The 24,660-nt window shown below is 70.7% G+C and overlaps 3 protein-coding genes and 1 non-coding gene across 9 annotated transcripts; 2 read left to right on the top strand and 2 right to left on the bottom strand.

Moving 5' to 3' along the window:
- The first annotated feature begins 646 nt into the window (after positions 1 to 646).
- Positions 647 to 5,517, top strand: REM2 (RRAD and GEM like GTPase 2). Its single transcript, XM_089774344.1, is given in 5 exon segments — positions 647 to 868; positions 870 to 993; positions 1,077 to 1,150; positions 1,682 to 1,880; positions 3,840 to 5,517. Coding segments are annotated over 5 exon segments (795 nt in total). The 5' UTR covers positions 647 to 745; the 3' UTR covers positions 4,115 to 5,517.
- Positions 5,518 to 6,520: 1,003 nt separating this feature from the next.
- Positions 6,521 to 13,987, bottom strand: RBM23 (RNA binding motif protein 23). Of its 6 annotated transcripts, none has more exons than XM_089774256.1 (16): positions 13,829 to 13,986; positions 11,958 to 12,073; positions 11,404 to 11,484; positions 11,251 to 11,298; positions 11,127 to 11,176; positions 10,979 to 11,017; positions 10,690 to 10,842; positions 10,424 to 10,477; positions 9,488 to 9,605; positions 9,259 to 9,411; positions 8,124 to 8,261; positions 7,983 to 8,048; positions 7,380 to 7,566; positions 7,159 to 7,257; positions 6,847 to 6,931; positions 6,521 to 6,766 (listed from the first exon to the last, which is right to left on the bottom strand). In XM_089774256.1, the coding sequence occupies exons 2-16, from the start codon at positions 11,991 to 11,993 to the stop codon at positions 6,763 to 6,765; spliced, it is 1,311 nt and encodes a 436-aa protein (XP_089630382.1). In that variant the 5' UTR covers positions 11,994 to 12,073; positions 13,829 to 13,986; the 3' UTR covers positions 6,521 to 6,762. The 6 variants fall into 6 exon arrangements, with proteins under 6 accessions (XP_089630382.1, XP_089630381.1, XP_089630380.1 ...); XM_089774255.1 differs by having other exon boundaries at positions 10,979 to 11,020; XM_089774254.1 differs by having other exon boundaries at positions 11,127 to 11,179.
- A 1,439-nt stretch (positions 13,988 to 15,426) lies between these two features.
- PRMT5 (protein arginine methyltransferase 5) lies at positions 15,427 to 23,721 on the bottom strand. The gene is made up of 17 exons (XM_089774251.1): positions 23,561 to 23,721; positions 22,883 to 23,001; positions 22,403 to 22,488; positions 22,070 to 22,204; positions 21,879 to 21,991; positions 21,619 to 21,668; positions 21,016 to 21,179; positions 20,588 to 20,749; positions 19,853 to 19,930; positions 19,662 to 19,720; positions 19,444 to 19,566; positions 18,564 to 18,739; positions 18,361 to 18,470; positions 18,182 to 18,275; positions 17,965 to 18,081; positions 17,696 to 17,760; positions 15,427 to 15,609 (listed from the first exon to the last, which is right to left on the bottom strand). The coding sequence occupies exons 1-17, from the start codon at positions 23,686 to 23,688 to the stop codon at positions 15,457 to 15,459; spliced, it is 1,932 nt and encodes a 643-aa protein (XP_089630377.1). The 5' UTR covers positions 23,689 to 23,721; the 3' UTR covers positions 15,427 to 15,456.
- A 266-nt stretch (positions 23,722 to 23,987) lies between these two features.
- Positions 23,988 to 24,060, top strand: TRNAR-ACG (transfer RNA arginine (anticodon ACG)). The gene has a single exon. It is a non-coding gene; the product is annotated as a tRNA-Arg (tRNA).
- Positions 24,061 to 24,660: the final 600 nt, after the last annotated feature.

The raw sequence follows: 24,660 nt of genomic DNA on the forward strand, positions 1-24,660 counted from the left end.
CAATGGAGCGGGGGGAGGGGTGGGGGGGGGTGCATTGGAGCGGGGGGAGGGGTGGGGTGCAATGGAGCGGGGAGTTGGGGGAGGGGTGGGGTGCAGTGGAGAGGGGGGGGGGGGTGCAATGGACCGAGGGGGAGGGGTGGGGTGCATTGGAGCGCGGGGAGGGTTGGGGGAGGGGTGGGGTGCAATGGAGCGGGGGGGTTGGGGGAGGGGTGGGGTGCAGCGGAGAGGGGGGGGGGGGTGCAATGGAGCGGGGGGAGGGTTGGGGTGCAATGGAGCGGGGGGAGGGTTGGGGGACGGGTGGGGTGCAGTGGAGAGGGGTGGGGTGCAATGGAGCGGGGAGGGGTGGGGTGCAGCGGAGAGGGGTGGGGGGGTGCAATGGAGCGAGGGGGAGGGGTGGGGTGCAATGGAGCGGGGGAGGGGTGGGGTGCAGCGGGAGAGGGGTGGGGGGGTGCGGAGCGAGGGGGGAGGGGTGGGGTGCAATGGAGCGGGGGAGGGGTGGGGGTGCAGGGAGGGGGTGGGGGGTGCAATGGAGCGGGGGAGGGGTGGGGTGCAGCGGAGAGGGGTGGGGGGTGCAATGGAGCGGGGGGGGGGGCAATGGAGCGGGGGGAGGGGTGGGGGGGCAATGGAGCGGGGGGAGGGGTGGGGGGGGTGGGGTGCATTGGAGCGGGGGCGCCGCCTGTTGGGGGGGTTACTGTACTCATCTCACCTCCCCTCTCGCCTCCCCCAGTTCCCCCCCCCGGCCCCCATGGCGCTGCCCCCGCTGGGGGGGCTCCGGGGGCCCCGCCGGGGCAGCCTGCCCCTGCCCCCCAAGCACCAGCTGCGGCGGGAGGCGGCGGTGGAGGAGCCGGACTCGCCCCCCCAGTCGCCGGGGGGGGGCCCCGGGGGGGCCGTACCGCGTGGTGCTGCTGGGCGAGAGCGGCGTGGGGAAGACGGCGCTGGCCCGCGTCTTCGGGGGGCTGCAGGACGGGGCCCCCCACGAGGAGGCGCCGTCCGGTGAGTGCCGGGGGGCGGGGCTGCGGGGGGGGGGCTGGTTGGGGGCGCCCCGGCCGCCCCCCTAATTGCGGGTCCCCCCCCAGCGGACACCTACGAGCGCCGCCTGGCGGTGGACGAGGAAGACACGACTCTGATCCTCTACGACATCTGGGACCAGGTGGGCCGCTGCATGCAAATGTATGCAAATGAGAAGGGGGGCCGCATGGACATTGGGCCTGCAGAGCGAGGCAGCGCGGGGGGCGGGGTGCAGTATGCAAATGTATGCAAATGAGAAGGGGGGCCGCGTGGACATTGGGCCTGCAGAGCGAGGCAGCGCGGGGGGCGGGGTGCAGTATGCAAATGTATGCAAATGAGAAGGGGGGCCGCATGGACACTGGGCCTGCAGAGCGAGGCAGCGCGGGGGGCGGGGTGCAGTATGCAAATGTATGCAAATGAGAAGGGGGGCCGCATGGACACTGGGCCTGCAGAGCGAGGCAGCGCGGGGGGCGGGGTGCAGTATGGTAATGTATGCAAATGAGCCCTGGGGTGCGTGGGAGGCATGTACCTATATGTAAATGAATGGGGTTTGCACGTGCAGGTGCCTCTCACAGGAGGCGGGGGGGGGGGGCCTGCATGCAGATATATGCAAATGTATGCAAATGAGTGGCTGGCAGGGGCCGCTCCGCGCTGACCGGGGTCGGGTCCCCAGGGCGCCTGGCTGCAGGACTCCTGCCTGCAGACGGGGGACGCGTTCCTGGTGGTCTTCGCGGTGACCGACCGGCGGAGCTTCGGCCGCGTCCCCCAGGCCCTGCTGCGCCTGCGGGAGGGGAGCCCGCACCCCGACCCCCCCGTCATCCTGGTGGGCAACAAGAGCGACCTGGCCCGCTCCCGCGAGGTCTCGCTGGAGGGTGAGTGACCGGGGGGGCCCCCTGCCCGGAGCCCCCCAAATACCCCCCCCCTCGGGCCTTCTGCCTCTAGAGCCCCCCAAATACCCCCCCCGCCCCTCGGGCCTTCCGCCTCTAGAGCCCCCCAAATACACCCCCCCCTCGGGCCTTCCACCTCTAGAGCCCCCCAAATACCCCCCCCCTCGGGCCTTCCGCCTCTAGAGCCCCCCAAATACCCCCCCCCCCCCCCCCTCGGGCCTTCCACCTCTAGAGCCCCCCAAATACCCCCCCCGCCCCTCGGGCCTTCCGCCTCTAGAGCCCCCCAAATACCCCCCCCGCCCCTCGGGCCTTCCGCCTCTAGAGCCCCCCAAATACACCCCCCCCCCTCCCCCGCCCCTCCACCCCTCGGGCCTTCCGCCTCTAGAGCCCCCCAAATACACCCCCCCCCCCCGCCCCTCGGGCCTTCCGCCTCTAGAGCCCCCCAAATACACCCCCCCCCCCCCCGCCCCTCGGGCCTTCCGCCTCTAGAGCCCCCCAAATAGAGCCCCCCAAATACCCCCCCCCCCCGCCCCTCGGGCCTTCCGCCTCTAGAGCCCCCCAAATACCCCCCCGCCCCTCGGGCCTTCCGCCTCTAGAGCCCCCCAAATACCCCCCCGCCCCTCGGGCCTTCCGCCTCTAGAGCCCCCCAAATACCCCCCCCCCGCCTCTCGGGCCCCTCGGGCCTTCCGCCTCTAGAGCCCCCCAAATACCCCCCCGCCCCTCGGGCCTTCCGCCTCTAGAGCCCCCCAAATACCCCCCCCCCCCCCTCCCCCCCCCGCCCCTCGGGCCTTCCGCCTCTAGAGCCCCCCAAATACCCCCCCCCGCCCCTCGGGCCTTCCGCCTCTAGAGCCCCCCAAATACCCCCCCCGCCCCTCGGGCCTTCCGCCTCTAGAGCCCCCCAAATACCCCCCCGCCCCTCGGGCCTTCCGCCTCTAGAGCCCCCCAAATACCCCCCCCCCCTCGGGCCTTCCGCCTCTAGAGCCCCCCAAATACCCCCCCCCGCCCCTCGGGCCTTCCGCCTCTAGAGCCCCCCAAATACCCCCCCGCCCCTCGGGCCTTCCGCCTCTAGAGCCCCCCAAATACCCCCCCGCCCCTCGGGCCTTCTGCCTCTAGAGCCCCCCAAATACCCCCCCCCCCAAATACCCCCCCTCGGGCCTTCCGCCTCTAGAGCCCCCCAAATACCCCCCCCCCCCCCTCGGGCCTTCCGCCTCTAGAGCCCCCCAAATACCCCCCCCGCCCCTCGGGCCTTCCGCCTCTAGAGCCCCCCAAATACCCCCCCCGCCTCTCGGGCCTTCCGCCTCTAGAGCCCCCCAAATACCCCCCCCGCCCCTCGGGCCTTCCGCCTCTAGAGCCCCCCAAATACTCCCCCCGCCCTCACCCCCCCCGCCCTCAGGCCTTCAGCCTCTAGAGCCCCCCCAAGACCTGTCCTGACCCCATCCCCCAAATACACCCCCCGCTGCTCTCACCACGCCCCTTGGGCCTTCAGTCCCCTAGAGCCCCCCCAAGACCTGTCCTGACCCCATCCCCCAAATACACCCCCCGCCTGCTCTCACCACGCCCCTTGGGCCTTCAGCCCCCTAGAGCCCCCCCAAGACCTGTCCTGACCCCGTCCCCCAAATACACCCCTGCCTGCTCTCACCATGCCCCTCGGGCCTTCAGCCCCGCACAGCACCCCAAGACCTGTCCTGACCCCCATTTCCCAGAGTCCTCCAGAACCACCCCCACACCTGCTCTGACCCCCAACCCCCTGGAGCCCCTGCAAACCTGTCCCTACCCCACCAGCCTCCTGAGCCCCCAAATCCCTCCCACTTCCCAAATCCTCCCTCCAGCATCCCCCAAGCTCCCTGGACCCCTTCCCCAGACCCCCCTCCGGCCCAGGGCCCATCGGGGAGGGGCAGGGGCTGGGCCCAGGGTGCTAATGGGGGCTGTGGGCCCGCCCCCCAGAGGGCCGCAGCCTGGCGGTGATGCTGAGCTGCAAGCACATCGAGACGTCGGCTGTGCTGCACCACAACACGCGGGAGCTGTTCGAGGGGGCCGTGCGCCAGATCCGCCTGCGCCGGTGCCGCCCGGCCGGGGACGGGGGCCAGGCCGGGGCCCCGGCCGGGCGCCGCGAGAGCCTCACCAAGAAGGCGAAGCGCTTCCTCTCCAGCCTGGTGCCCCGCAACGGCCGCTTCTTCAAACAGCGCTCCAAGTCCTGCAACGACCTCTCCGTGCTCTGAACCGGCCCTTTAAGAGCCCCCCCACTCTGGGGATGGAGACTCCCACAATCCCCCAGACTGGCACTGCCCTGAGCTCCAGCTTGCTGGCAGGACAAGGAGCAATTTTTGTCCACCGTAGTTGTGCACTTCACCTTTAAGAGGACCTTAAAGGCACCATGTCCATTGGACAATCCGAAAGGTTATGCAGCTGGGTTATTTGCCCTTCCCTTTAAGAAGGTGTGAAAGGAAATTGAGAAGCCTTTGTGCTGGATTTTTGTCCTCCACAGTTGCACTTTTCACCTTTAAGAGGGAATTACATGGGCCAACAGGAGTCTGGCCATTTTTGGACTGGGATTTTTATTTCCGACCTCACCTTTAAGAGGTCTTAGAACTCAGCTAAATGTTCTAAGGTACCATGACCTCCAAGTGGGATGTTATTTGCCCTCCAGGTTTGGACTCCTCACCTTTAAGGGCATGGTCAAGACCCACCGCTGCTTTATTTCTCTGCCACACTTGTTCCCCTCGCCTTTAAGTGGGCCTTAAAGGGGCCAGCTTGGAGCTCTTTGACTAGGTGGCGAACAGGTGGCTCTGAACTGGATTTAATATTTGACTGCCGCAATTGTGCGCTGCAGCTTTAAGAGGATTTTTAAAGGCATGGACTGAGCCTTATTATTTGTCCTCCACATTCCTGAACCTGCCCTTTAAAGAGACTCTTCTTGAATACACCGACCTGCGAATGTTACATTGGACTCCGAATGTACCTGCCCTACACGTGCACCTCACCTTTAAGAGGCTCTTAAAGTCACCAACGGGGGAACCAGCAACTTCAGTGCCCTGTCTTGGAAACGTTATTTCTTTATTTAGTGTCCTCCAGATTTGTGCACTTTTCCTTGAAGGAGCTCTTAAAGGTAATGACCTGGACCACCTCCCATCAGCACCTTCCAGGCAGGAAAACAGAGGTTGATTATTTAGCCTCCACATTGGTGCACCGAGTGGGCGCAGGCCACTGAGGCCAGACTTGAAACACTTTCCATTGGTTCCCGGTGCTTGGGCACCTCCCCTTTAAAAGCATGTTAAAGGCACCACTCAGCTGATGTTTTAGCCTCTCTGTTCTGGAGGAATATTTGCCCTCCTGCTCCAGGATGGGCTCCTCTACAAAGCTCTTAAAGACACAATACTGGGGGCCTTCCCCTAAAACAGGGGCAGATTACGTTATGCAACTCCCCTTTAAAAGGCACCCACAGGACAACTGCACCAGAGAGCCTCCCCTTTAAGAGCACGAGACTCTTAAAGGCATGGGCAGAGTGTCCCTGCTTTAATCTCCTAGGGACCCCCCCACCTCAGCCGGGCCCCCCGCTGAGTTTCTGGGGAATGGTGGCCATATTGGGGGCGTGGCCTCCTGCTGTCAATTAAAGTCTTTTTCTACGGGAGCTGAGAGCCGCCTGGTTATTGGGGGGTGGGGGGGGGGGGGTAGGCCCAGCCCTGCTCACGCTAGTTGGGGGGGGGAAGGAGTCAAAAGGGAAATTCTCTGGTCTCCCCCCACCCCAGTTGCCCCAACTCCAGCCGGGCTCCCCACTTTGTACCAATCCAAACGTTCCTGCCCACAGCTTCCCCCCCCCCCCCCCCGCTTGCCACATGCAGAAGGGGAGCACACACAGCTCAGGCCCCCCCCCCCCCCCCCCGCCAGGCTGGCAAGACATGGGGGAGGGAGCCGGGAACAAAGAACTGCATCCCGTTACCATGGAAACTGCATCTCGTCACCATGGGAACTATCAGGTGGTGTAACCTTGGGGTTGCAGTGGAGATGGGTAGTTACCTTAGCAACAGAACGGTGGTGGAGGGGGAGCGCCAACCTCTGCTGGGGGGGGGGGGCTGCTATTTATAGCCCAGCCTCTGCCCCCCCTCCCGCACCGGCCTGTGGGGGCAGCGGGTGACTCAGTCTGACGTGGGCACGGCCCAGAAACAGCCACAGGCAGTGCGCTGGGCGGGGGGCAGGAGGGGGGAGCCCCAGCAGCTGGGGGGGGCAAGTGGAATTGTGCCCCTCACTCCCGCCCCCCAGCCTCCCGCCAGCCTGGCACCCCAGAGCCCCTGCCCCCCACTCCCGCCCTCCAGCCCCCCCAGCCCCGCTCACTGCCCCCGCCTCCCGCCAGTCCCACACCTGAGAGCCCCTGCCCCCACTTCCTCCTGCCCCCCAGCCTCCCGCCAGTCCCGTGCCCCAGAGCCCCTGCCCCCCACTCCCTCCTGCCCCCCCAGCCTCCTGCCAGTCCCGCGGCCCAGAGCGCCTGCCCGTGCCCCACAGCCTCCCACCAGCCCCGCGCCCCTGCCCCCCAGCAGCCCTGTGCCCCACTCCCTCACTCCTGCACCCCAGAGCCCCTCATTCCCACCTTTCAGCCCCCCGGCCCCTGTCCCACTACAAGTGACAATAAATCTTTTCGTGATAATTTTTATTAATTTGTTTCCATAAAAGAAAATAAAAGAAAAAAGGAAAAGAAATTGCTGGGAGAGGAGGGGCCGGGCGGAGCCAGGGCCTCCCCCGAGACCCCCGCCAGGTCTGGGCAGGGTGTTGGGGGGGTTTATCACTCGTGTCCCCCCAGCCCCATTTCTGCCCCTGGAGCACCGCCGCCGTGGGGGGGCAGCCCAGCCCCCACGCCAGGCTCCGTGGAGGGTCGCTACCTGCGGAGGCAGGGAGGGCAGGGTTAGAGAAGCCCCAGCAGCCCCGCCCCACCCCGGCCCCGCCCCGGCCCCACACTCACATGCCCGGGGAGGAGAAGAGGCCGGAGAGCTGGAGGCACTGGGACGCCAGCGTCTGGGAGGCCAGGTTCAGCGCCGGGCTCAGGGCTGTGGGGAGAGAGGGATCAGCGGGCGCCGGCTGGAGCCAGGCCCCCACGGCGAGGCCACGCACAGGCCGCAAGCCGGACGGCTGGGGGGACGCGCCCGGCTCTGGCCAGCCCCATCGCAGGGCAGCTCTGGGCTGGGGGGCGGGCGCCCGGTGCCCATCCCTGTGCGAGGGCCGGCTCCCACCCCCAGCTAAGGAGGGTCCCCTGTGCCCCCCCCGGCCCCGGTACCTGTCAGGGCGGCGGGGTTGATGGCGCTCAACGGGATGGCTCCGTTCAGTTGCAGGGCGGCCTGAGCCGCGGCCGCGGCCGGCAGCTGGATCCCAGAGCCTGGGGCAAGGGGGGCTCGTCAGGGGGACGGACGCGCACGCCCCGGCCCCCTCCCCGGCATGCCCAGGGGCCACCCCACGGCTAGCACGGCCCGGAGCCCCCTCCCCAGCCGGGAGCCTCACCTTCGGCCAGCTTGGCCAGCAGCTGCAGGCCGGCGCCGGGCTCCGCCTCCTCGGGGCCCTCGGGGAAGGCGATGTCCGTGGTGCCGTCCAGCCGCTCGGTGACGTGGCCCAGGCGCATGGGGCGCCCGGCCAGCTCGAAACCGTTCAGCTGCTCCAGCGCCCGCCGGGCGCACTCCGCCTCCGCGAACTGCGGGGCAGCAAGTCAGGGGGGTGGGCGGCTGGGGCACCGGGGGGGGGGGCTCGGGAGCGGGACGGAGTCGCCGACAGTCCCCGTGTCCGCTTCACTGTGCCGTGTGCGATGGAGCGGCTCCGTGCGGGTGTGCGTGCCTCGGTTTCCCCCGACACAGTAGCCGGGGGGCAGGACTCCTCGAAGGAGCGTCCTGTGGGCCATGGGAAGGATGGGAGGGGGGCTCAGGGTCCCTGGGACCCACTAACCCTTCTGCGCTCCCTGCAGGCGGGGGCTGCCCGCACCTCGAGCACAGGGCGCGTCGGGGAGCCCCGGCTGAGACGCTTCGGGGGCCAGGCCCTTGGCTCTTGGGGGGAGGGGCTGTGGGGGGCCAGGAATTGTCGGGGAGGCCCGGGGGGGCTGGGGGGGCCACTCACCGTCAGGAAGCCGTAACCCTTGGACTGGCCGGTGTCCGGGTCCCGCATCAGCACGATGCTGTCAATCTGCAAGGGGGGCAGGGAAGAGGGGTCAGATCAGGCCCCCCCCAGCCCCTCCCCCCCGCCAGCCCCCGGCCCCACCTTGCCGAAGGGCTCGAAGATCCCGCGCAGCATCTCCTTGGTGATGTTGCAGTGCAAGGAGCCCACGTAGAGCCGCATGGGGCCCCCGCTGCCCTTCTGCAGGGAGCTGGCCATGGCCGCCAGCCGGTTCTTCTCCGCCTGCGGGAGGGGTCAGTCAGCGACCTGCTGCCCTGCCCCCCGGCACCTCCCAGCCCGCCCCCCCTCCGGACCGCCAGCCCGCCCCCCCTCCGGACCGCTCTACCTCAGCCCGCCCCCCCTCCGGACCGCTCTACCCCCGCCCCCCAGCCCGCCCCCCCTCCGGACCGCTCTACCCCAGCCCCCCCCCCTCCGGACCGCCAGCCCGCCCCCCCTCCGGACCGCTCTACCCCCGCCCCCCAGCCCGCCCCCCCTCCGGACCGCTCTACCCCTGCCCCCCCCAGCCCGCCCCCCTCCGGACCGCCAGCCCGCCCCCCCCCCTCCGGACCGCTCTACCCCCGCCCCCCCAGCCCGCCCCCCCTCCGGACCGCTCTGCCCCCCCAGCCCCCCCCCAGCCCGCCCCCCCTCCGGACCGCTCTACCCCCGCCCCCCAGCCCGCCCCCCCTCCGGACCGCCAGCCCGCCCGCCCCCCCAGCCCGCCCCCCCTCCGGACCGCTCTACCCCAGCCCCCCAGCCCCCCCCGCCGCTCCCCCCCCCCCCTCCGGACCGCCAGCCCGCCCCCCCTCCGGACCGCTCTACCCCCGCCCCCCAGCCCGCCCCCCCTCCCCCACCCCTCTACCCCAGCCCCCCCCCCTCCGGACCGCCAGCCCGCCCCCCCTCCGGACCGCTCTACCCCCGCCCCCCAGCCCGCCCCCCCTCCGGACCGCTCTACCCCAGCCCCCCCAGCCCGCCCCCCCTCCGGACCGCTCTACCTCAGCCCGCCCCCCCTCCGGACCGCTCCACCCCCGCCCCCCCCAGCCCGCCCCCCCTCCGGACCGCTCTACCCCCGCCCCCCCAGGCCGCCCCCCCTCCGGACCGCTCTACCCCAGCCCCCCAGCCCGCCCCCCTCCGGACCGCCAGCCCGCCCCCCCTCCGGACCGCTCTACCCCCGCCCCCCCAGGCCGCCCCTCCTCCGGACCGCTCTACCCCCACCCCCCAGCCTGCCCCCTCGCCGTGGCACCTGGGAGGCCTGGACGATGATGGGCACCCCCAGCAGGCGCTGGCCCGTCAGCCCGATGGCCAGCGGCACTGACTGGATCTCGCAGAACTCCACGTAGGCGATGCCCTTGGAGCGCCGCGAGTTCCGGTCCGAGATGATCCGCACGTCCCGCACCTGGGGGGGAGGGGGAGGGGGTCAGGGGTCAGCCTGGGCAGGGCGGGGCCGGGCGAGGGCGGGGCCGGGCGGTTACCTTGCCGACGGCGGAGAAGAAGTCCTCCAGGTCGCGGGGGCGGATGCGGGCGGCCAGCTGCATGCAGAACACGGTGCGGGCGTCGCGCTCCTCCGGGCTCAGGCTGCCGAGCGCCTCCCTGCGGGACAGGGGGTCAGGGGGCTGGGCCGCCCCCCCCGACCCACAGGCCAGCCCCCGTGCCCCCCACCTGACCCACAGGCCAGCCCCCAGCCCCCCCCACCTGACCCACAGGCCAGCCCCCATGCCCCCCCACTCACCCGACGGGGCTCTTCTCCCGGTACAGGGGGCTGGGCCGCCCCCCCGACCCACAGGCCAGCCCCCACGCCCCCCCCCCCACCTGACCCACAGGCCAGCCCCCATGCCCCCCCCCCCACTCACCCGACGGGGCTCTTCTCCCGGTACAGGGGGCTGGGCCGCCCCCCCCCCCGACCCACAGGCCAGCCCCCACGCCCCCCCCACCGGACGGGGCTCTTCTCCCGGTACAGGGGGCTGGGCCGCCCCCCCGACCCACAGGCCAGCCCCCATCCCCCCCCCCCATGCCCCCCCACTCACCCGACGGGGCTCTTCTCCCGGTACAGGGGGCTGGACCCCCCCCCGCCCCCCCCCCCGACCCACAGGCCAGCCCCCACGCCCCCCCCACCTCCCCCCCCCCCACCTGACCCACAGGCCAGCCCCCATCCCCCCCCCACTCACCCGACGGGGCTCTTCTCCCGGTACAGGGGGCTGGGCCGCCCCCCCCCCCCCGACCCACAGGCCAGCCCCCATCCCCCCCCACCTGACCCACAGGCCAGCCCCTATGCCCCCCCACTCACCGGACGGGGCTCTTCTCCCGGTACAGGGGGCTGGGCCGCCCCCCCCACCTGACCCACAGGCCAGCCCCCACGCCCCCCCAACCTGACCCACAGGCCAGCCCCCATGTCCCCTCCCCCCACTCACCGGACGGGGCTCTTCTCCCGGTACAGGGGGCTCTTGCTGTGTCCAAACCGGCGCCTGGAGGACAGACACGGGTCAGGGCGTGGGGGCAGGGCTCCTGGGGGCGGGGCATAGGAGGAGGAGGGGCCTCTGGGAAAGTGGGCTGCAGAGTACAGAGGATGGGGCCTGCTGGGCAGGGCCTGCCTGGAGACAGGTCTCACCCCCTCCCCGCTGGGGGCGGGGCTCTCTCTCAGGGGGCGGGGCCTACCCGAGGGCAGGGTGTCACTTACCCGGGGGGTGGGGGGCTGCGGTACCGGGCTCTCTCCTCCCGCCGACGCTCCCTGCTCCGGGAGCGGCTCCCCCGCCGGCGCTCCCGGCTCCGGCTCCTGTGACGGCTCCGGCGCTCCCGGCTCCTGCTGCGGCGCCGCCGCTCCCGGTCCCGGCTACGGAGACAGGGCATCAGAGACCTCCGGCCCCGGCCAATCCCGGGCCACAGCCGCAGCTAGCTTGGGCCAATCACAGCCCATCACACGCTGCCTCAGTCTCCCCAGGCCAATCACAGCAGCCCCCCGCCCCTACCTGTGTCTGTGCTCCCGGCTCCGACTCCTCTTTTTCCTGCTGCTGAGGAGGAGGAGAGAGAAAAATGCCGTCACCCTGGGGACAGCCCATGGGCCCAGGGCAGCCCCCCCAAGGGGGAGACCCCACCGCCCCCGGCCCACCCCCTCACCTGCTGCTGGTGCTCTCCTTCTTTGCCTCCTTGCTCGGCTCTTCCGGGGGCTGCTGGGGGGAGCATGGAGAGGTGAGACCAGGACGTGCCTGCCCCCCAGTCCCCCCCGCCCCCCATACTGTACCTGGGCTGCAGGGGCTTCAACTGGCGCCTTCGAGGGTCCTGCCTGGGGCTGCAGAGAACAGAGCCGAGCCTCAGTGGGGGAGGGGGCAGCCCCCGACACCCCCCAGCACCCTCCTGCCACCCTCGCGCCCCCCCCCCCACTGCCCCATCTCACCTCCTCCTTCTTGTAGGGCGCCTCCAACATGGCCTCGATGACGATGTCGAAGTCATCGGCCGCCATGGCGTCGGTCGGGCTCTGCGGGGGGGGGGGGGTTAGCGCCAGGCCGGCCCCTTGCCTGGGGCCCCGCAGACGAGGGGGGCGGGGGACCCCCCGATCCTGCACCCCGTCTCCAGCGAGATGAGACTCCGCCGGCCCGTAGAACAGGGGGGCTTATCGCTTCTCCAGGGCACAGCCCAGCACAGACGCGGTGTGGACACAGGGAGTCGGGGCCGGCAGCCCTAGACCCCGTGGGGCAGGGTGCATCGCCCCCCCGAACTCCCAGCACTCGGCTTAGTCTGGTCTCTCCATGGCTGTCCAGCCAAAAACTGCCCAGCTCCCAGCCGGGTGTTCGTCTCCCCCTCTCCTCCTTTCCCCCCCAAGAGCCAGGCTGGGCCGAGGCGTCTGAGCCAATCCACAGGCGGGTGAGTCAGTGGGGGTCACACAGCCCAGCGCAGGGGGACCCCGGGGTACAGAGCAGACGGCCCCCCCCCCACGTCACAGGTACTCACGGGGTCCTGCATTGCAGTCGAGACCCCCGGCTCCATGGACTGTGCCGGGGGGCCCCACCCCCGAAGGGCAGGGCAGGACGGGCTGGCTCTGGGCTCGCGCGACTCTCAGATGCGTGCTACGGAAAGAGGCGGCCGGGTGAGGGGCGGCCACGTGGGCTGGGCAGCGCTGCGCCCTCCAGCACGGCCCTCCCTGCTCTAGGGCACGGCAGCCCACGCGAGCCAGCCCCCTACCCTAGTCCAGGAAGGCCCCAGTGCAGAACAGCACCTGGAGAGGGTCTAGGTAGGCGCTGGGGACATCCCCACCCCACCATCGCGGCTCTCCTGCGCTTTACCGGGTGCCCTCTGGTCCCCCTGCCTCGGGAGTCCCAGAGCCCCGTGTGAGGGCAGCCGGTCGCTGCCAGACTAGCGGCCTCTAGAAAAGAATTACACCCTCCCCAGCAGCCGCCCCGCTCTAGCTCCAGCCCCCCAACTAATTCCTGCGCCCTCCCACGCTAGGTCTGGAGAGCCCATTAGTAGGTTAAGGCCAGGCATCTCCCAGAGCACCCTGGCTCCAGCACCCCTTCCGACAGCCCCACCCTTACAACCGCCCCATGTTCTACCTCACGTCTCTTCAAGCACATCCCCGCTCTAGATCCCCCACAGACAGCCGGCCCAGCTCCACCGCAACTCTGCTCTAGAGCTCGACAGGGAGCAGAGCCAAGACCAGAGCAGCTCCAGGCCTGCTCTAGATCCCCTGACACGCAACCAAGCCTACCACAGAGCTGCTCTGCTCTAGATCCAGCCCCACAGGAAGCGGGGCCTGTTACGGAGCACCTCTGCTCTAGATCCCGACAGGGAGCTGGGCCGGCTCCAGAGCAGCTCTGTTCTAGATTCCCCGACAGAGAGCAGGGCCGGCTCCAGAGCAGCTCTGTTCTAGATTCCCCAACAGAGAGCAGGGCCGGCTCCAGAGCAGCTCTGTTCTAGATTCCCCGACAGAGAGCAGGGCCGACTCCAGAGCAGCTATGCTCCAGATCCTCCTCCCGCAGCAAGTAGCAGGGCCTGCTCCAGATCCCCCCCGGCAGGTGACAGGGGCTGCTCCAGCGCAGCTCTGCTCTAGACCCTCCCTCCCCCGACAGGTCCAAAACCTTCCCAACCCCACAGCAGGCCTGGAGGCCCAGGGCTCTAGCACCCAACCCCCCAGGCTCTGCCAGGGCCCCGAACACAGCCCCCCCCGCCAGACCTGCTCTGGAGCCCCGCTCTAGAACGCGGGCTGGGTTCTAGAGCCCCAGCGTCCCAGCCCCGCCCCCGGGGTCCCAGCGTTCTAAGCTCCCCGGCAAGCCCCGCCCCCGGGGTCCCAGCGTTCTCAGCTCCCCGGCAAGCCCCGCCCCCGGGGTCCCAGCGTTCTCAGCTCCCCGGCAAGCCCCGCCCCCGGGGTCCCAGCGTTCTCAGCTCCCCGGCAAGCCCCGCCCCCGGGGTCCCAGCGTTCTCAGCTCCCCGGGCAAGCCCCGCCCCCGGGGTCCCAGCGTTCTCAACTCCCCGGGCAAGCCCCGCCCCCGGGGTCCCAGCGTTCTACTCTCCCCGGCAAGCCCCGCCCCCGGGGTCCCAGCGTTCTACTCTCCCCGGCAAGCCCCGCCCCCGGGGTCCCAGCGTTCTAAGCTCCCCGGCAAGCCCCGCCCCCGGGGTCCCAGCGTTCTAAGCTCCCCGGCAAGCCCCGCCCCCGGGGTCCCAGCGTTCTACGGCCGCTCTCAAGCCCCGCCCCGAAGCCCCCCCAGCCTCGCGCCCCCCCCCGCTCTAGAACTCCGCGCTCGCGCCCAGCCTCCCCCCGGGCCGCTGACGCCCCCCCCACCGCGGCGCGGCCCCGCTCCCGTGACGTCAGGGGGCCCCGCGCTCACCCCGGGCCCGGGCGGCGGCGGCGGCTCGCGGGGCTGGCGGCGGCCGGACGCGGCGCTAAGATGGCGGAGGCCGCGGCTGCCTCCAGAACCTTCCCCTCCCCCCGGCGCGCCGTGCGCACGCGCGGGCGGGGCGGCAGCGCGGGGCCGATTGGCCCGGGCGCCCGGCGCTGATTGGCTGCGCTCGGCCCGGGGGGACGCGGCTCGCGCCCAGTCCGCGCAGATTGGACAGAACGCGCCAGGCGGCCTCCCATTGGCCGAGACAGGGAAGAGGCGGGATGTTTTCCCGCCATGGCGGCGCTGAGTGGCTGGGAGCGATGTGTGGGCGGGGCTCTACCCGCAGCCGCAGCGCTGATTGGCCCGAGGAGCGAGGCTTCTTCCGGGCACCGCGGCTGACCGACAGGGCGGAGGCGGGACTTAGAGCAAGGCGACGTTGATTGGTCACGAGTGCGGAAGCGGAAGGGCGCCACATAGCACCGCCCATTGGCTGAGAGGAGCGAGGCGACAGGACCCTGGCCGGGATGGACCCGCCCGTTGCCATAACAACAGGGGCCGCCCCGCCCATCCCCCTTGGCCCTGCCCACCACCCCAGGCGGGGCGGAGGGGGCGGGGCTCAGGGCCCCCAGGCGGGGGGAGGGGGCGGGGCTCAGGGCCCCCGGGCGGGCGGAGGGGGCGGGGCTCGGGGCCCCAGGCGGGGGGGAGGGGGCGGGGCTCGGGCCCCCAGGCGGGCGAGGGGGCGGGGCTCGGGGCCCCAGGCGGGGGGGAGGGGGCGGGGCTCGGGGCCCCCAGGCGGGGGGAGGGGGCGGGGCTCAGGGCCCCCGGGCGGGCGGAGGGGGCGGGGCTCGGGGCCCCAGGCGGGGGGAGGGGGCGGGGCTCGGGCCCCCAGGCGGGCGAGGGGGCGGGGCTCAGGGCCCCCAGGCGGGCGAGGGGGCGGGGCTCAGGGCCCCCAGGCGGGCGAGGGGGCGGGGCTCAGGGCCCCCAGGCGGGCGAGGGGGCGGGGCTCAGGGCCCCCAGGCGGGCGAGGGGGCGGGGCTCAGGGCCCCCGGGCGGGGCGGAGGGGGGCGGGGGGGGCTCAGGGCCCCCAGGCGGGGCGGAGGGGGCGGGGCTCAGGGCCCCCAGGCGGGGCGGAGGGGGCGGGGCTCAGGGCCCCCAGGCGGGGCGGAGGGGGCAGGGCTCAGGGCCCCCGGGCGGGGGGGAGGGGGCGGGGCTCAGGGCCCCAGGCGGGGAGGGGGGGCGGGGCCCAGGGGGCCCGGGCGGGGCGGAGGGGGGGGCGGGGCTCAGGGCCCCCGGGCGGGGGCGGAGGGGGCGGGGCTCGGGGCCCCCGGGCGGGGCGGAGGGGGCGGGGCTCAGGGCCCCCAGGCGGGGGGAGGGGGCGGGGCTCAGGGCCCCCAGGCGGGGGGAGGGGGGGGCGGGCTCGGGGCCCCCGGGCGGGCGGAGGGGGCGGGGCTCGGGGCCCCAGGCGGGGCGGAGGGGGCGGGGCTCAGGGCCCCAGGCGGGCGGAGGGGGCGGGGCTCAGGGCCCCAGGCGGGCGAGGGGGCGGGGCTCAGGGCCCCCAGGCGGGCGGAGGGGGCGCCCCCAGTCATTCAGGCAGACAGGCAGCGGAGGAGGCGGAGGCTTTATTGAGGGCGGGGCTAGAGGCCGATGGTGGAGGAGCGGCCGCTGGGGTTGTGCAGGGCGGAGCAGCCGGGCGCCGTCACGGCCCACTCGTACCAGACCTTGCGGGGCCCCGCGCAGCGCCAGAACGCCACGCGCACGCGCTCGCCCGCCCGCACCGCCAGGGGCTGCTGCAGAGAGAGAGAGAGAGAGAGAGCGTCAGCCCCGCCCCTTCCTGCTCCGCCCCGCCCCCGGCCCCCGCCCACACCGCCAGGGGCTGCTGCAGAGAGAGAGAGAGAGAGAGAGCGTCAGCCCCGCCCCTTCCTGCTCCGTCCCGCCCCCGGCCCCCGCCCACACCGCCAGGGGCTGCTGCAGAGAGAGAGAGAGAGAGAGCGTCAGCCCCGCCCCTTCCTGCTCCGCCCCGCCCCCGGCCCCCGCCCACACCGCCAGGGGCTGCTGCAGAGAGAGAGAGAGAGAGAGCGTCAGCCCCGCCCCTTCCTGCTCCGCCCCGCCCCCGGCCCCCGCCCACACCGCCAGGGGCTGCTGCAGAGAGAGAGAGAGAGCGCGTCAGCCCCGCCCCTTCCTGCTCCGCCCCGCCCCGGCCCCCGCCCACACCGCCAGGGGCTGCTGCAGAGAGAGAGAGAGAGAGAGAGAGAGAGAGCGTCAGCCTCGCCCCTTCCTGCTCCGCCCCGCCCCCGGCCCCCGCCCACACCGCCAGGGGCTGCTGCAGAGAGAGAGAGAGAGAGAGCGTCAGCCCCGCCCCTTCCTGCTCCGCCCCGCCCCCGGCCCCCGCCCCCACCCCCACCGCCAGGGGCTGCTGGAGAGAGAGAGAGAGAGAGAGAGAGAGAGAGAGAGAGCGTCAGCCTCGCCCCTTCCTGCTCCGCCCCGCCCCCGGCCCCCGCCCACACCGCCAGGGACTGCTGGAGAGAGAGAGAGCATCAGCCCCGCCCCTTCCTGCTCCGCCCCGCCCCCGGCCCCCGCCCACACCGCCAGGGGCTGCTGGAGAGAGAGAGAGAGAGAGAGAGAGAGAGCGTCAGCCTCGCCCCTTCCTGCTCCACCCCGGCCCCCGCCCACACCGCCAGGGACTGCTGGAGAGAGAGAGAGCGCGTCAGCCCCGCCCCTTCCTGCTCTGCCCCGCCCCCGGCCCCCGCCCACACCGCCAGGGACTGCTGGAGAGAGAGAGAGAGAGAGAGAGCGTCAGCCTCGCCCCTTCCTGCTCCGCCCCGGCCCCCGCCCACACCGCCAGGGACTGCTGGAGAGAGAGAGAGCGTCAGCCCCGCCCCTTCCTGCTCCGCCCCGCCCCCCGCCCACACCGCCAGGGACTGCTGCAGAGAGAGAGAGAGAGAGAGCGTCAGCCCCGCCCCTTCCTGCTCCGCCCCGCCCCCAACCCCACCGCCAGGGGCTGCTGCAGAGAGAGAGAGAGAGAGAGAGCGAGAGAGCGTCAGCCCCGCCCCTTCCTGCTCCGCTCCGCCCCCGCCCCCAACGCCAGGGGCTGCTGCAGAGAGAGAGAGAGAGAGAGAGAGCGAGAGAGCGTCAGCCCCGCCCCTTCCTGCTCCGCTCCGCCCCCGCCCCCAACGCCAGGGGCTGCTGGAGAGAGAGAGAGAGCGTCAGCCCCGCCCCTTCCTGCTCCGCCCCGCCCCCGCCCACACCGCCAGGGGCTGCTGGAGAGAGAGAGAGAGAGAGAGAGAGAGCACGCACGCGTCAGCCCCGCCCCTCCCGGCCCGCGCCCCGCCCCTCCTCCCTTCAGCCCCTAGGCCCGCCCCTCCGCTTCGGCACCGCCCACTCCTTGTCCCTGGGCTCTCCCTTTCCCACCTCTAGCCCCACCCCCTCTGCCCCACAGCCCGCCCTCTCGCTTCTAGCCCCCCTTCCCACCTCTCACCCCCTGTGCCCGCCCCTTCCCACCACCTCCCATGTGGCCCCACCCCCTCTGCTCCAGCCCCGCCCCTCCGTCTCTCCCTATCCTTAGCCCCGCCCCTTCCCATTCCCTCTGGCCCTAGCCCCACCCCTTACCCTGCCTATGGCCCCACCCCTTCCTGCCCTGTCCCGTTTCCCTCTACCTCCACCCCATCCCTGCCCCCTGCCCCACCCCCTGCAAGGGCCCCCCCAGCCCAGCTGATAGCCCAGAGCCACAGCCCCACTGCGATCCAGCTCCTCCCCATCCAGGACGCCTACCCTGCCCCCAGCCCAGAGCCTTGCCCCGTATTGGTACAGCTCCTCCCTCCCTCCCCCCCCAAACCCAAGCCCCACCCCCAAGGAGCCCCTGGCCCAACCCCTCACCTTTATAGGGAAGAAGATGGGGAACCAGGAGAACATGCCGGGCGAGTGGGTCTCGGGCCGGATACCTGGGGGGAGGAGGAAAGGGGGTGAGTCCGGTACACCAGCCCAGGGGCACCACCCCCATCAGCCCCCCACCGCCGCTCCTCCTGCCCCACAGGCGAGACGTCCCCTCCCTGTGCGGGATAAAACCTGTTCTGCGCACCGAGCGCCGCCAGGCGGGGGCTGCGCTGGAATGTCGCCCGGGCTCCCCCCCTCCAGCCCGCACTCACTGAGCGTGATGTCGCCGTACAGCGTGGTCTCGAAGTAGCCGGCGAAGCCGTGCAGCACCGTGTTCACCTCCACCGCGAACTCCAGCTGCCGGTACCGGCTCTTGTCCCGGGTCGGCTCTGCCAACACGGGTGCGCTCTGGTTGGACCCTGCACCCAGGAGGGGTGTGGCCAACCCAGGCCCCGCCCCCTCCCCCTCCCCCTCCCCGCAGGGTCCTACCTGGGTGGGGGTGGTCGAAAGTGAAGCAGGGCTGGGGCGGGGCCAGCTGGTGGAAGTTATGCAGCCGCACGACATAGGGCATCTCGAACTGGGCCTGGGGGGCAGAGAGACCTGGTCAGCGTGTGACCCCCCAGCTCTCCTCCCCCCCCACGGCCCCGCTGGCCCGGCCTGGCGCTCACCTCGGGGTGCCGGTCCTTCTCGCGACAGGCCCGCACCTCGTTGTACAGCTTGGAGGAGGAGATGGGAGCCAGGAAGGACGTGTAGGTGCCGGGGATGCTCACGCCACCCTCTGGGGGACGGGACGAGTCAGAGACTGGGGCCACGAGCCCCCCACAAAAGATACCCCCCAACACACGCCTCCCCGCCCCCCGCCGGCGCTTACCCCGCAGGCAGTGCTGCGCCCCGTCCAGGCACTCCGGGGAGAGCTCGTTGTCAGCAAAGGAGCCCAGCAGCTCTGACACCATCAGATCGGCCAGCTCCGGCGCAGACCACTCCCGCATGTCGGACGAGACCACAGTCACCTGGGAGCCCCACTCCTCGTATTGCCAGCTCTCCAGCCTGCGGGGCAGAATAGAGTTACCCTGGGGAACTACCCGCCACTGGATCCCCCCTACTGCCAGCTCTCCAGCCTGCGGGGCAGAAAGGGGTTACCCTGGGGAACTACCCGCCACTGGATCCCCCCTACTGCCAGCTCTCCAGCCTGCGGGGCAGAATAGAGTTACCCTGGGGAACTACCCGCCACAGGATCCCCCCTACTGCCAGCTCTCCAGCCTGCGGGGCAGAATAGAGTTACCCTGGGGAACTACCCGCCACTGGATCCCCCCTACTGCCAGCTCTCCAGCCTGCGGGGCAGAATAGAATTACCCTGGGGAACTACCCGCCACAGGATCCCCCCTACTGCCGGCTCTCCAGCCTGCGGGGCAGAAAGGGGTTACCCTGAGGAACTACCCGCCACTGGATCCCCCCTACTGCCAGCTCTCCAGCCTGCGGGGCAGAAAGGGGTTACCCTGAGGAACTACCCGCCACTGGATCCCCCCTACTGCCAGCTCTCCAGCCTGCGGGGCAGAATAGTTACCCTGAGGAACTACCCGCCACTGGATTCCCCCTACTGCCGGCTCTCCAGCCTGCATGGTGTTACCCTGGAGAACTCCCCACCATGGTGCCTAGGAAACGCGGCCCCCCAGCTCTCCCCGTGGTGGCGAGGGAGGGCTGGACACAGGGCCTAGCTTTCAGCGAGCTCCGACGCGGCTGCGGGCACTCACGTCACCACCGCATTGGGGTTCTTCTCCACAGCGTAGATCTTCACCCGCCGGCTGGCCTGGCGGGACGCCCGCAGCGTGGCGTTGACCAGCGGGCCCCGGCCGGCCCCCAGCACCATCACCACCCTGGGGGGCACACAGGGAGGTTAGGGGGCAGCCCGCTGGGAGTGGGGGGTGCCCCCCTGTGGGCGGGCAGCACCGGGGGGTGGGGCAGAACTTACTGCACGTTCGTCTCCTTCTCCTCCTCGGGCACCCGGTCCAGCAGGCACTTGTAGATCGCCTAGGAGGAAGGGTGGGGTCAGTGGGGGCCGTGCATTTCCCCTGATTCCCCCCCCCATTGCCCCATTCTGCCCCTCCCTCCATAACCCCGCCCCTTTCCCCTGGCTCCTCCCAGAGCCTCGCTCCCCCTCACCTGCTGGTACTGGGAGTATTTGATGGGGTCCTTCTCAAAGACCTCGTAGGTCTGGGACTCCAGGTTGTCCATCAGGGGCTGCGGGGAGGGGGAGGACAGCATGAGGGGGGTGAGGAGAACTAAGGTGCCCCCCACAGGGACGTGCACTCTGAACCCCAACGATGGGCCCTAGGAGTCACCTTCACGAGGAACGAGCCAACGCCTCCTGGTTACAAGCTGTTCACTCTGAAACCTAACGACCCAGAGAACGTTCGCTCTGAACCCCAACGCTAAGGAAGCAGCACTTTTGCTGTGCCGAGCGCACCGCGCCTTGCTGGTATGTGGTGTTCACTCTGAAACCTAACAATGGGCGTACTGGTCCCATATGGTTCGGGGCATGTTCACTCTAAAACCGGTCGTTAACCATGAGCCCTACTGATGACACGTTGCTGGCTGCCCCAGGCAGATGATGTGCCGTTAACCCTGAACCCTACCGATGACGCATTGCTGGCACACCAGGAGAATACTGTGCCATTAACCCTGAACCCTACCGATGACGCATTGCTGGCTGCCCAGGCAGATGATGTGCCATTAACCCTGAACCCTACCGATGACACATTGCTGGCACCCCGGGGGAATACTGTGCCGTTAACCCTGAACCCTACTGATGACACATTGCTGGCACCCCAGGAGAATACTGTGGCGTTAACCCTGAACCCTACTGAGAGAGTCATGGCCCAGAGTGCAATTGCTTACCTGCAGGGGGGACTGTAGATAGTCCTCATAGCCTTTGGCAAAGAGCTCGTAGGCAGAGGGGGGGGGCCGGTTCTGGCTCAGGTACTCAAGGTACTGCAGGTAGGAGCAGAACTCCTTCTCCGGGTGATGGTGGGCGCCCCACACAATGAACTGCACCTCCAGCTGTGGGAGAGGGGTTAGACAGGCACAGCCCCCCACCTCCCACCCCCACCTGACCCCCACACTGGGACGGACGCCCCAGGACCCCCCCACGGAGCACACACTCCCACAGCAAGGCGGAAGTGGAGAAGAGAGTCGTGCCCCTGCTATGCCCGTGTGCTGCGAGCTTCCCTGCTGCAGTGTCCCCGGCTGGGAGAGGCCTCCCAGAGCACGGTGGGCGGGGCCCCGATGATCTAGGTGGGCGGAGCCTGGGCCGGGTCCCCGTTCACCTTGAGCAGGCGGAAGATGAGGCGCTGGTGCATCTTGGAGAGCACGGGGAACCCCTTCTTGTTGGTCAGGAAGATGCTGGTGGGCAGGATGGCAGCTTTGATGGGCTCCCCGAGCCAGCGGTCGATGACGTGACTCGAGGGCAGGTCGGGCCCCACCTCCAGAGCTGGGGAAGAAAGAAAACAGGGCTCAAAACCTTGCCCCACAGCTGCGAGCTTCCCGGGGCAGTGCCCCCAGCCCGGACAGGGACAGTGGGGGCTGCGTGCTTCCCTGGGACAGTGCCCCCAGCCTGGAGAGGAAGGCCGGGGGCTGCATGCTTCCTTGAGACAGTGACCCCAGCCCGGAGCGGGAGTCCAGGGGCTGCGTGCTTCCTTGAGACAGTGCCCCCAACCCCGGGAGGAAGGCCGGGGGCTGTGTGCTTCCTTGAGACAGTGACCCCAGCCCGAAGAGGGAGGCCAGGGGCTGCGTGCTTCCCTGGGGCAGTGCCCCCAGCCCGGAGCGGGAGTCCAGGGGCTGCGTGCTTCCCTGGGGCAGTGCCCCCAGCCCGGACAGGGACACTGGGGGCTGCGTGCTTCCCTGGGGCAGTGCCCTGACCCCACACTCACCCACGGCAATGCGCTTGTTGTAGTCACAGAGTGTCCGGAAATTGTGCCACCTGCAGAGAAATTGGGGGGGGGGGGGAGTGAATAGGAGGCAGGAACGTGCCCTCCCCAGTGCCCCTCTCCTCCCTTCAGTGCATTGCCCCTGCTCAGATTCCTAACCCCTCCCCTGGTGCTTCTTCCCACCAGCGCTGCGCTCTTCCCCCCAGCAGTGCCCTCCACACCATGCCCCCAAAGCGACAGGCTCCATCCCCCCGGCCCCTCACCAGATCCAAGTCTTCTCGTCCCCGGAGCCGTCCTCAGCCACCGGCACTGGCTCGTTGGCGATCAGGTCGTCGCGCAGATCCTCGGGGTCCAGCAGGGGGACTCGCATCCAGAACTGGGGGAGGGGGGAGCAGGTTAGACGCGGGCATGCCCCCCTCCCTGCACCCCCCGCCCCGCTCGGCCCCATGCTCACCATGGCGCTGTGGTGCCCGGTGTGGATGTGGGTGCTCAGCACACGGGCCAGGTTGGGGTTCTCGCCCTGCGTCAGGGGCAGCAGGAACGCGGGGAGCCCCAGGTAGGCCCCGAAGTTCAGCTCCTGCAGCATCGCCTGGGGGGAGAGGAGATGGTGTAACCCACCCCTTCTCCCCCAGAGTCACCCCTCCCCTCCCCAGCTCACCCCACCGCTCCCAAATCTCCCCCCAGGCGAAACCCCCCATCATCACCCCAGCAGGGACCCCTCCAGGCTGTTATAACCCCCACCCCCAGGGCTCTCCCTCCTCCCCGGGCCCCCCCGGCCCCCACTCACCGCCTCCGAGTTGCGGCGGACGGCCTCCACCTTGGAGTCGGGACGGATCCAGGGGGAGAGTTTCCCCACGATCAGCGTGTTCCAGTCTGGGGGGGTGAGAGCACGGATGTAAAAACGCGTTTGCTGAGGAGCCCTCAGCTGAGGCTCCCCGGGAGCTGGCTTAGGAGCTGGCTCCCGGCTCCGGCGGCTGCTGGGGAGCCAGGCGGTAGCCTGTGGTGGTGGGGAGGAGGGAGCTTCTCCGGCCCACCCCCGGTGAACCGGTAACGCGTTAGGGATGATGCTCATCAGTTAACCGGTTAACCGTTTCTATCCCCAGCCGAGAGCGGGTGAGGACCACAGCGCGGGGGGAGGGGAGAGCAGGGCGGCGCTGCCCTCGGGGCACAGGGAGACACGAGGAGCAAAGGGGGGTCGGGCACGTCCCACAGCAGGCAGCCCGTGGGGCAGGGGGGCCCAGCAGGGGCGCTGGCGGGGGGGTCTCACCTCTTCCGGAGAGCAGCAGGTCGGAGCGGGTGTGGGGGCCGGGGCGGGCGCGGGCCGGCGGGCAGCTGAACTCCCGGCGGTAGCGCGGGTGGAAGACCGGCATGCAGAGGAAATCGAACCTGCCGAGAGAGCCGGGCTGGGGCAGGCGGGAGGGGCCGGGAGTCCCCCAGGTGGGACCCCCCCACGTGCGTGGGACCCTCCCCCGGCCCCGCATACGTGTTGGAACCTTCCACCCAAGCCCCCCCCCATGAGTGGAACCCTCCCCCTAGGCTCCGCCCACATGCACGGAACCTTCCTTCGGCCCCCCCACGCCCGTGGAGCCCTCCCTCTAGGCTCCCCCCCCACCCCGCCCACGTGCGTGGAACTCTCCCCTTAGGCCCCGCCCACGTGCGTGGAACTCTCCCCTTAGGCTCCGCCCACGTGCGTGGAACTCTCCCCTTAGGCCCCGCCCGCGTGCGTGGAACTCTCCCCTTAGGCCCCGCCCACGTGCGTGGAACCCTCCCCTTAGGCCCCGCCCACGTGCGTGGAACCCTCCCCTTAGGCCCCGCCCACGTGCGTGGAATCCACCCCGTAGGCTCCGCCCACGTGCGTGGAACTTTCACCCCGGCCCCGCCCACGTGCGTGGAACCCTTCCCCGGCCCACGCGGCCCGGGAGGGGGCGGGGCCACGTGGTCTCACCCCTGCCTGGCCACGGCGGCCAGGGTCTCGGCCACCTCCGGGACGCAGCTGAGGTCCCGCCCGCTGGACACGCGGGGCCCCCCCGCCCCGCCGGGGCCCGGAGCCGCCACCGCCGCTGCCGCCGCCATCGCTATCGCCGCCAGGCCCCCCCCGCCGAGCCAGCCAATCGCGGCGCGCCCCGGCCCGGCCAATCACAGCGCCGCGCCGGGCCGCGCCGGCCAATCAGGGAGCGCAGGACGCCGGCGGGGGGTTCCTTTTCCCGTCATTCCGTGCGCGGGGCCAGGCCCGCATGCCCCCACGGTGCCCGCCCCGCCACGGACTCCAATTCCCAGCATGCACGGCGCCCGGGACTACATTTCCCAGCATGCCCGGGGGCTGCCCCGCCCGCCGGCGCGCTTATAGGGGCCGCGGCCGGGCTGCCCCTAGCGGGCCAGTGGCGCAATGGATAACGCGTCTGACTACGGATCAGAAGATTCTAGGTTCGACTCCTGGCTGGCTCGAGACCCTTTTGCGCCCTCACTTTGTAACCCCGCCTGTGTGCCTCAGTTTCCCTGGCCACACCTCAGTTGCCCTGTCCTGCCTTGCCGGTGTGCCTCAGTTTCCCTGGGCACTGCACCGGTGCCCGGCTGCGGACGGGAATGGCGGGTGCAGCTCCCTGGTGGCGGCAGAGGCTGCCCCAGTTCAGCAGGGCCACAATAGCTCAGGGTGCATGGAGGGGGCCCAGGCCTCTCCTGCGTCCTGACAATAAGTCTGAACTGCACCAGGGCCCCGTTAGTGAATAAACCTTCCCTTCTCCCTGCCAGCCGAGCGGCACATCTTGCTAAAGCTGGGGGGGGGCGGGGGGGGAGGCTCCCCCCTCCACCGATATCCGGCCTCGCACCGTCCCCTAGCAGGGAGTTCCACAGGTTAATGCAGCCTGACCACATCCTGCTGCCCCTGGCTGGGCCCACTGGCCATTTGTGGGTCTGGGTAGGTGTAGCTCCAAGCCCCAGTCACCCTCTCCAGCCCAGGCAGGACGTTACAGCCTCCATCCTGCCCCTGCTGAGCCACCCCTCCTGCCCCGGTTGGGGTCTCCCCTCCGCCCAGGCCTCCCCCCAGCA

The sequence above is a fragment of the Pelodiscus sinensis genome, chromosome 30 (genome assembly GCF_052426305.1).
Source record: "Pelodiscus sinensis isolate ZL-2025 chromosome 30, ASM5242630v1, whole genome shotgun sequence".
Taxonomy (NCBI): domain Eukaryota; kingdom Metazoa; phylum Chordata; order Testudines; family Trionychidae; genus Pelodiscus; species Pelodiscus sinensis.

What these genes read in the sequence shown, in the direction of transcription:
- RBM23 (XM_089774252.1), bottom strand. Translation starts at nt 11,993, where the DNA reads ATGGAGCCGGGGGTCTCGACTGCAATGCAGGACCCC. An exon ending in CGACTGCAATGCAGGACCCC is followed by an intron (nt 11,485 to 11,957) that starts GTGAGTACCTGT and finishes CCCCCCCCGCAG; the next exon opens with AGCCCGACCGACGCCATGGC. An exon ending in TCATCGTCCAGGCCTCCCAG is followed by an intron (nt 8,262 to 9,258) that starts GTGCCACGGCGA and finishes CCCCTCCCGCAG; the next exon opens with GCGGAGAAGAACCGGCTGGC.
- PRMT5 (XM_089774251.1), bottom strand. Translation starts at nt 23,688, where the DNA reads ATGGCGGCGGCAGCGGCGGTGGCGGCTCCGGGCCCCGGCGGGGCGGGG. An exon ending in GCCGCCGTGGCCAGGCAGGG is followed by an intron (nt 23,002 to 23,560) that starts GTGAGACCACGT and finishes CTCTCTCGGCAG; the next exon opens with GTTCGATTTCCTCTGCATGC. An exon ending in CCTGCTGCTCTCCGGAAGAG is followed by an intron (nt 22,489 to 22,882) that starts GTGAGACCCCCC and finishes TCACCCCCCCAG; the next exon opens with ACTGGAACACGCTGATCGTG.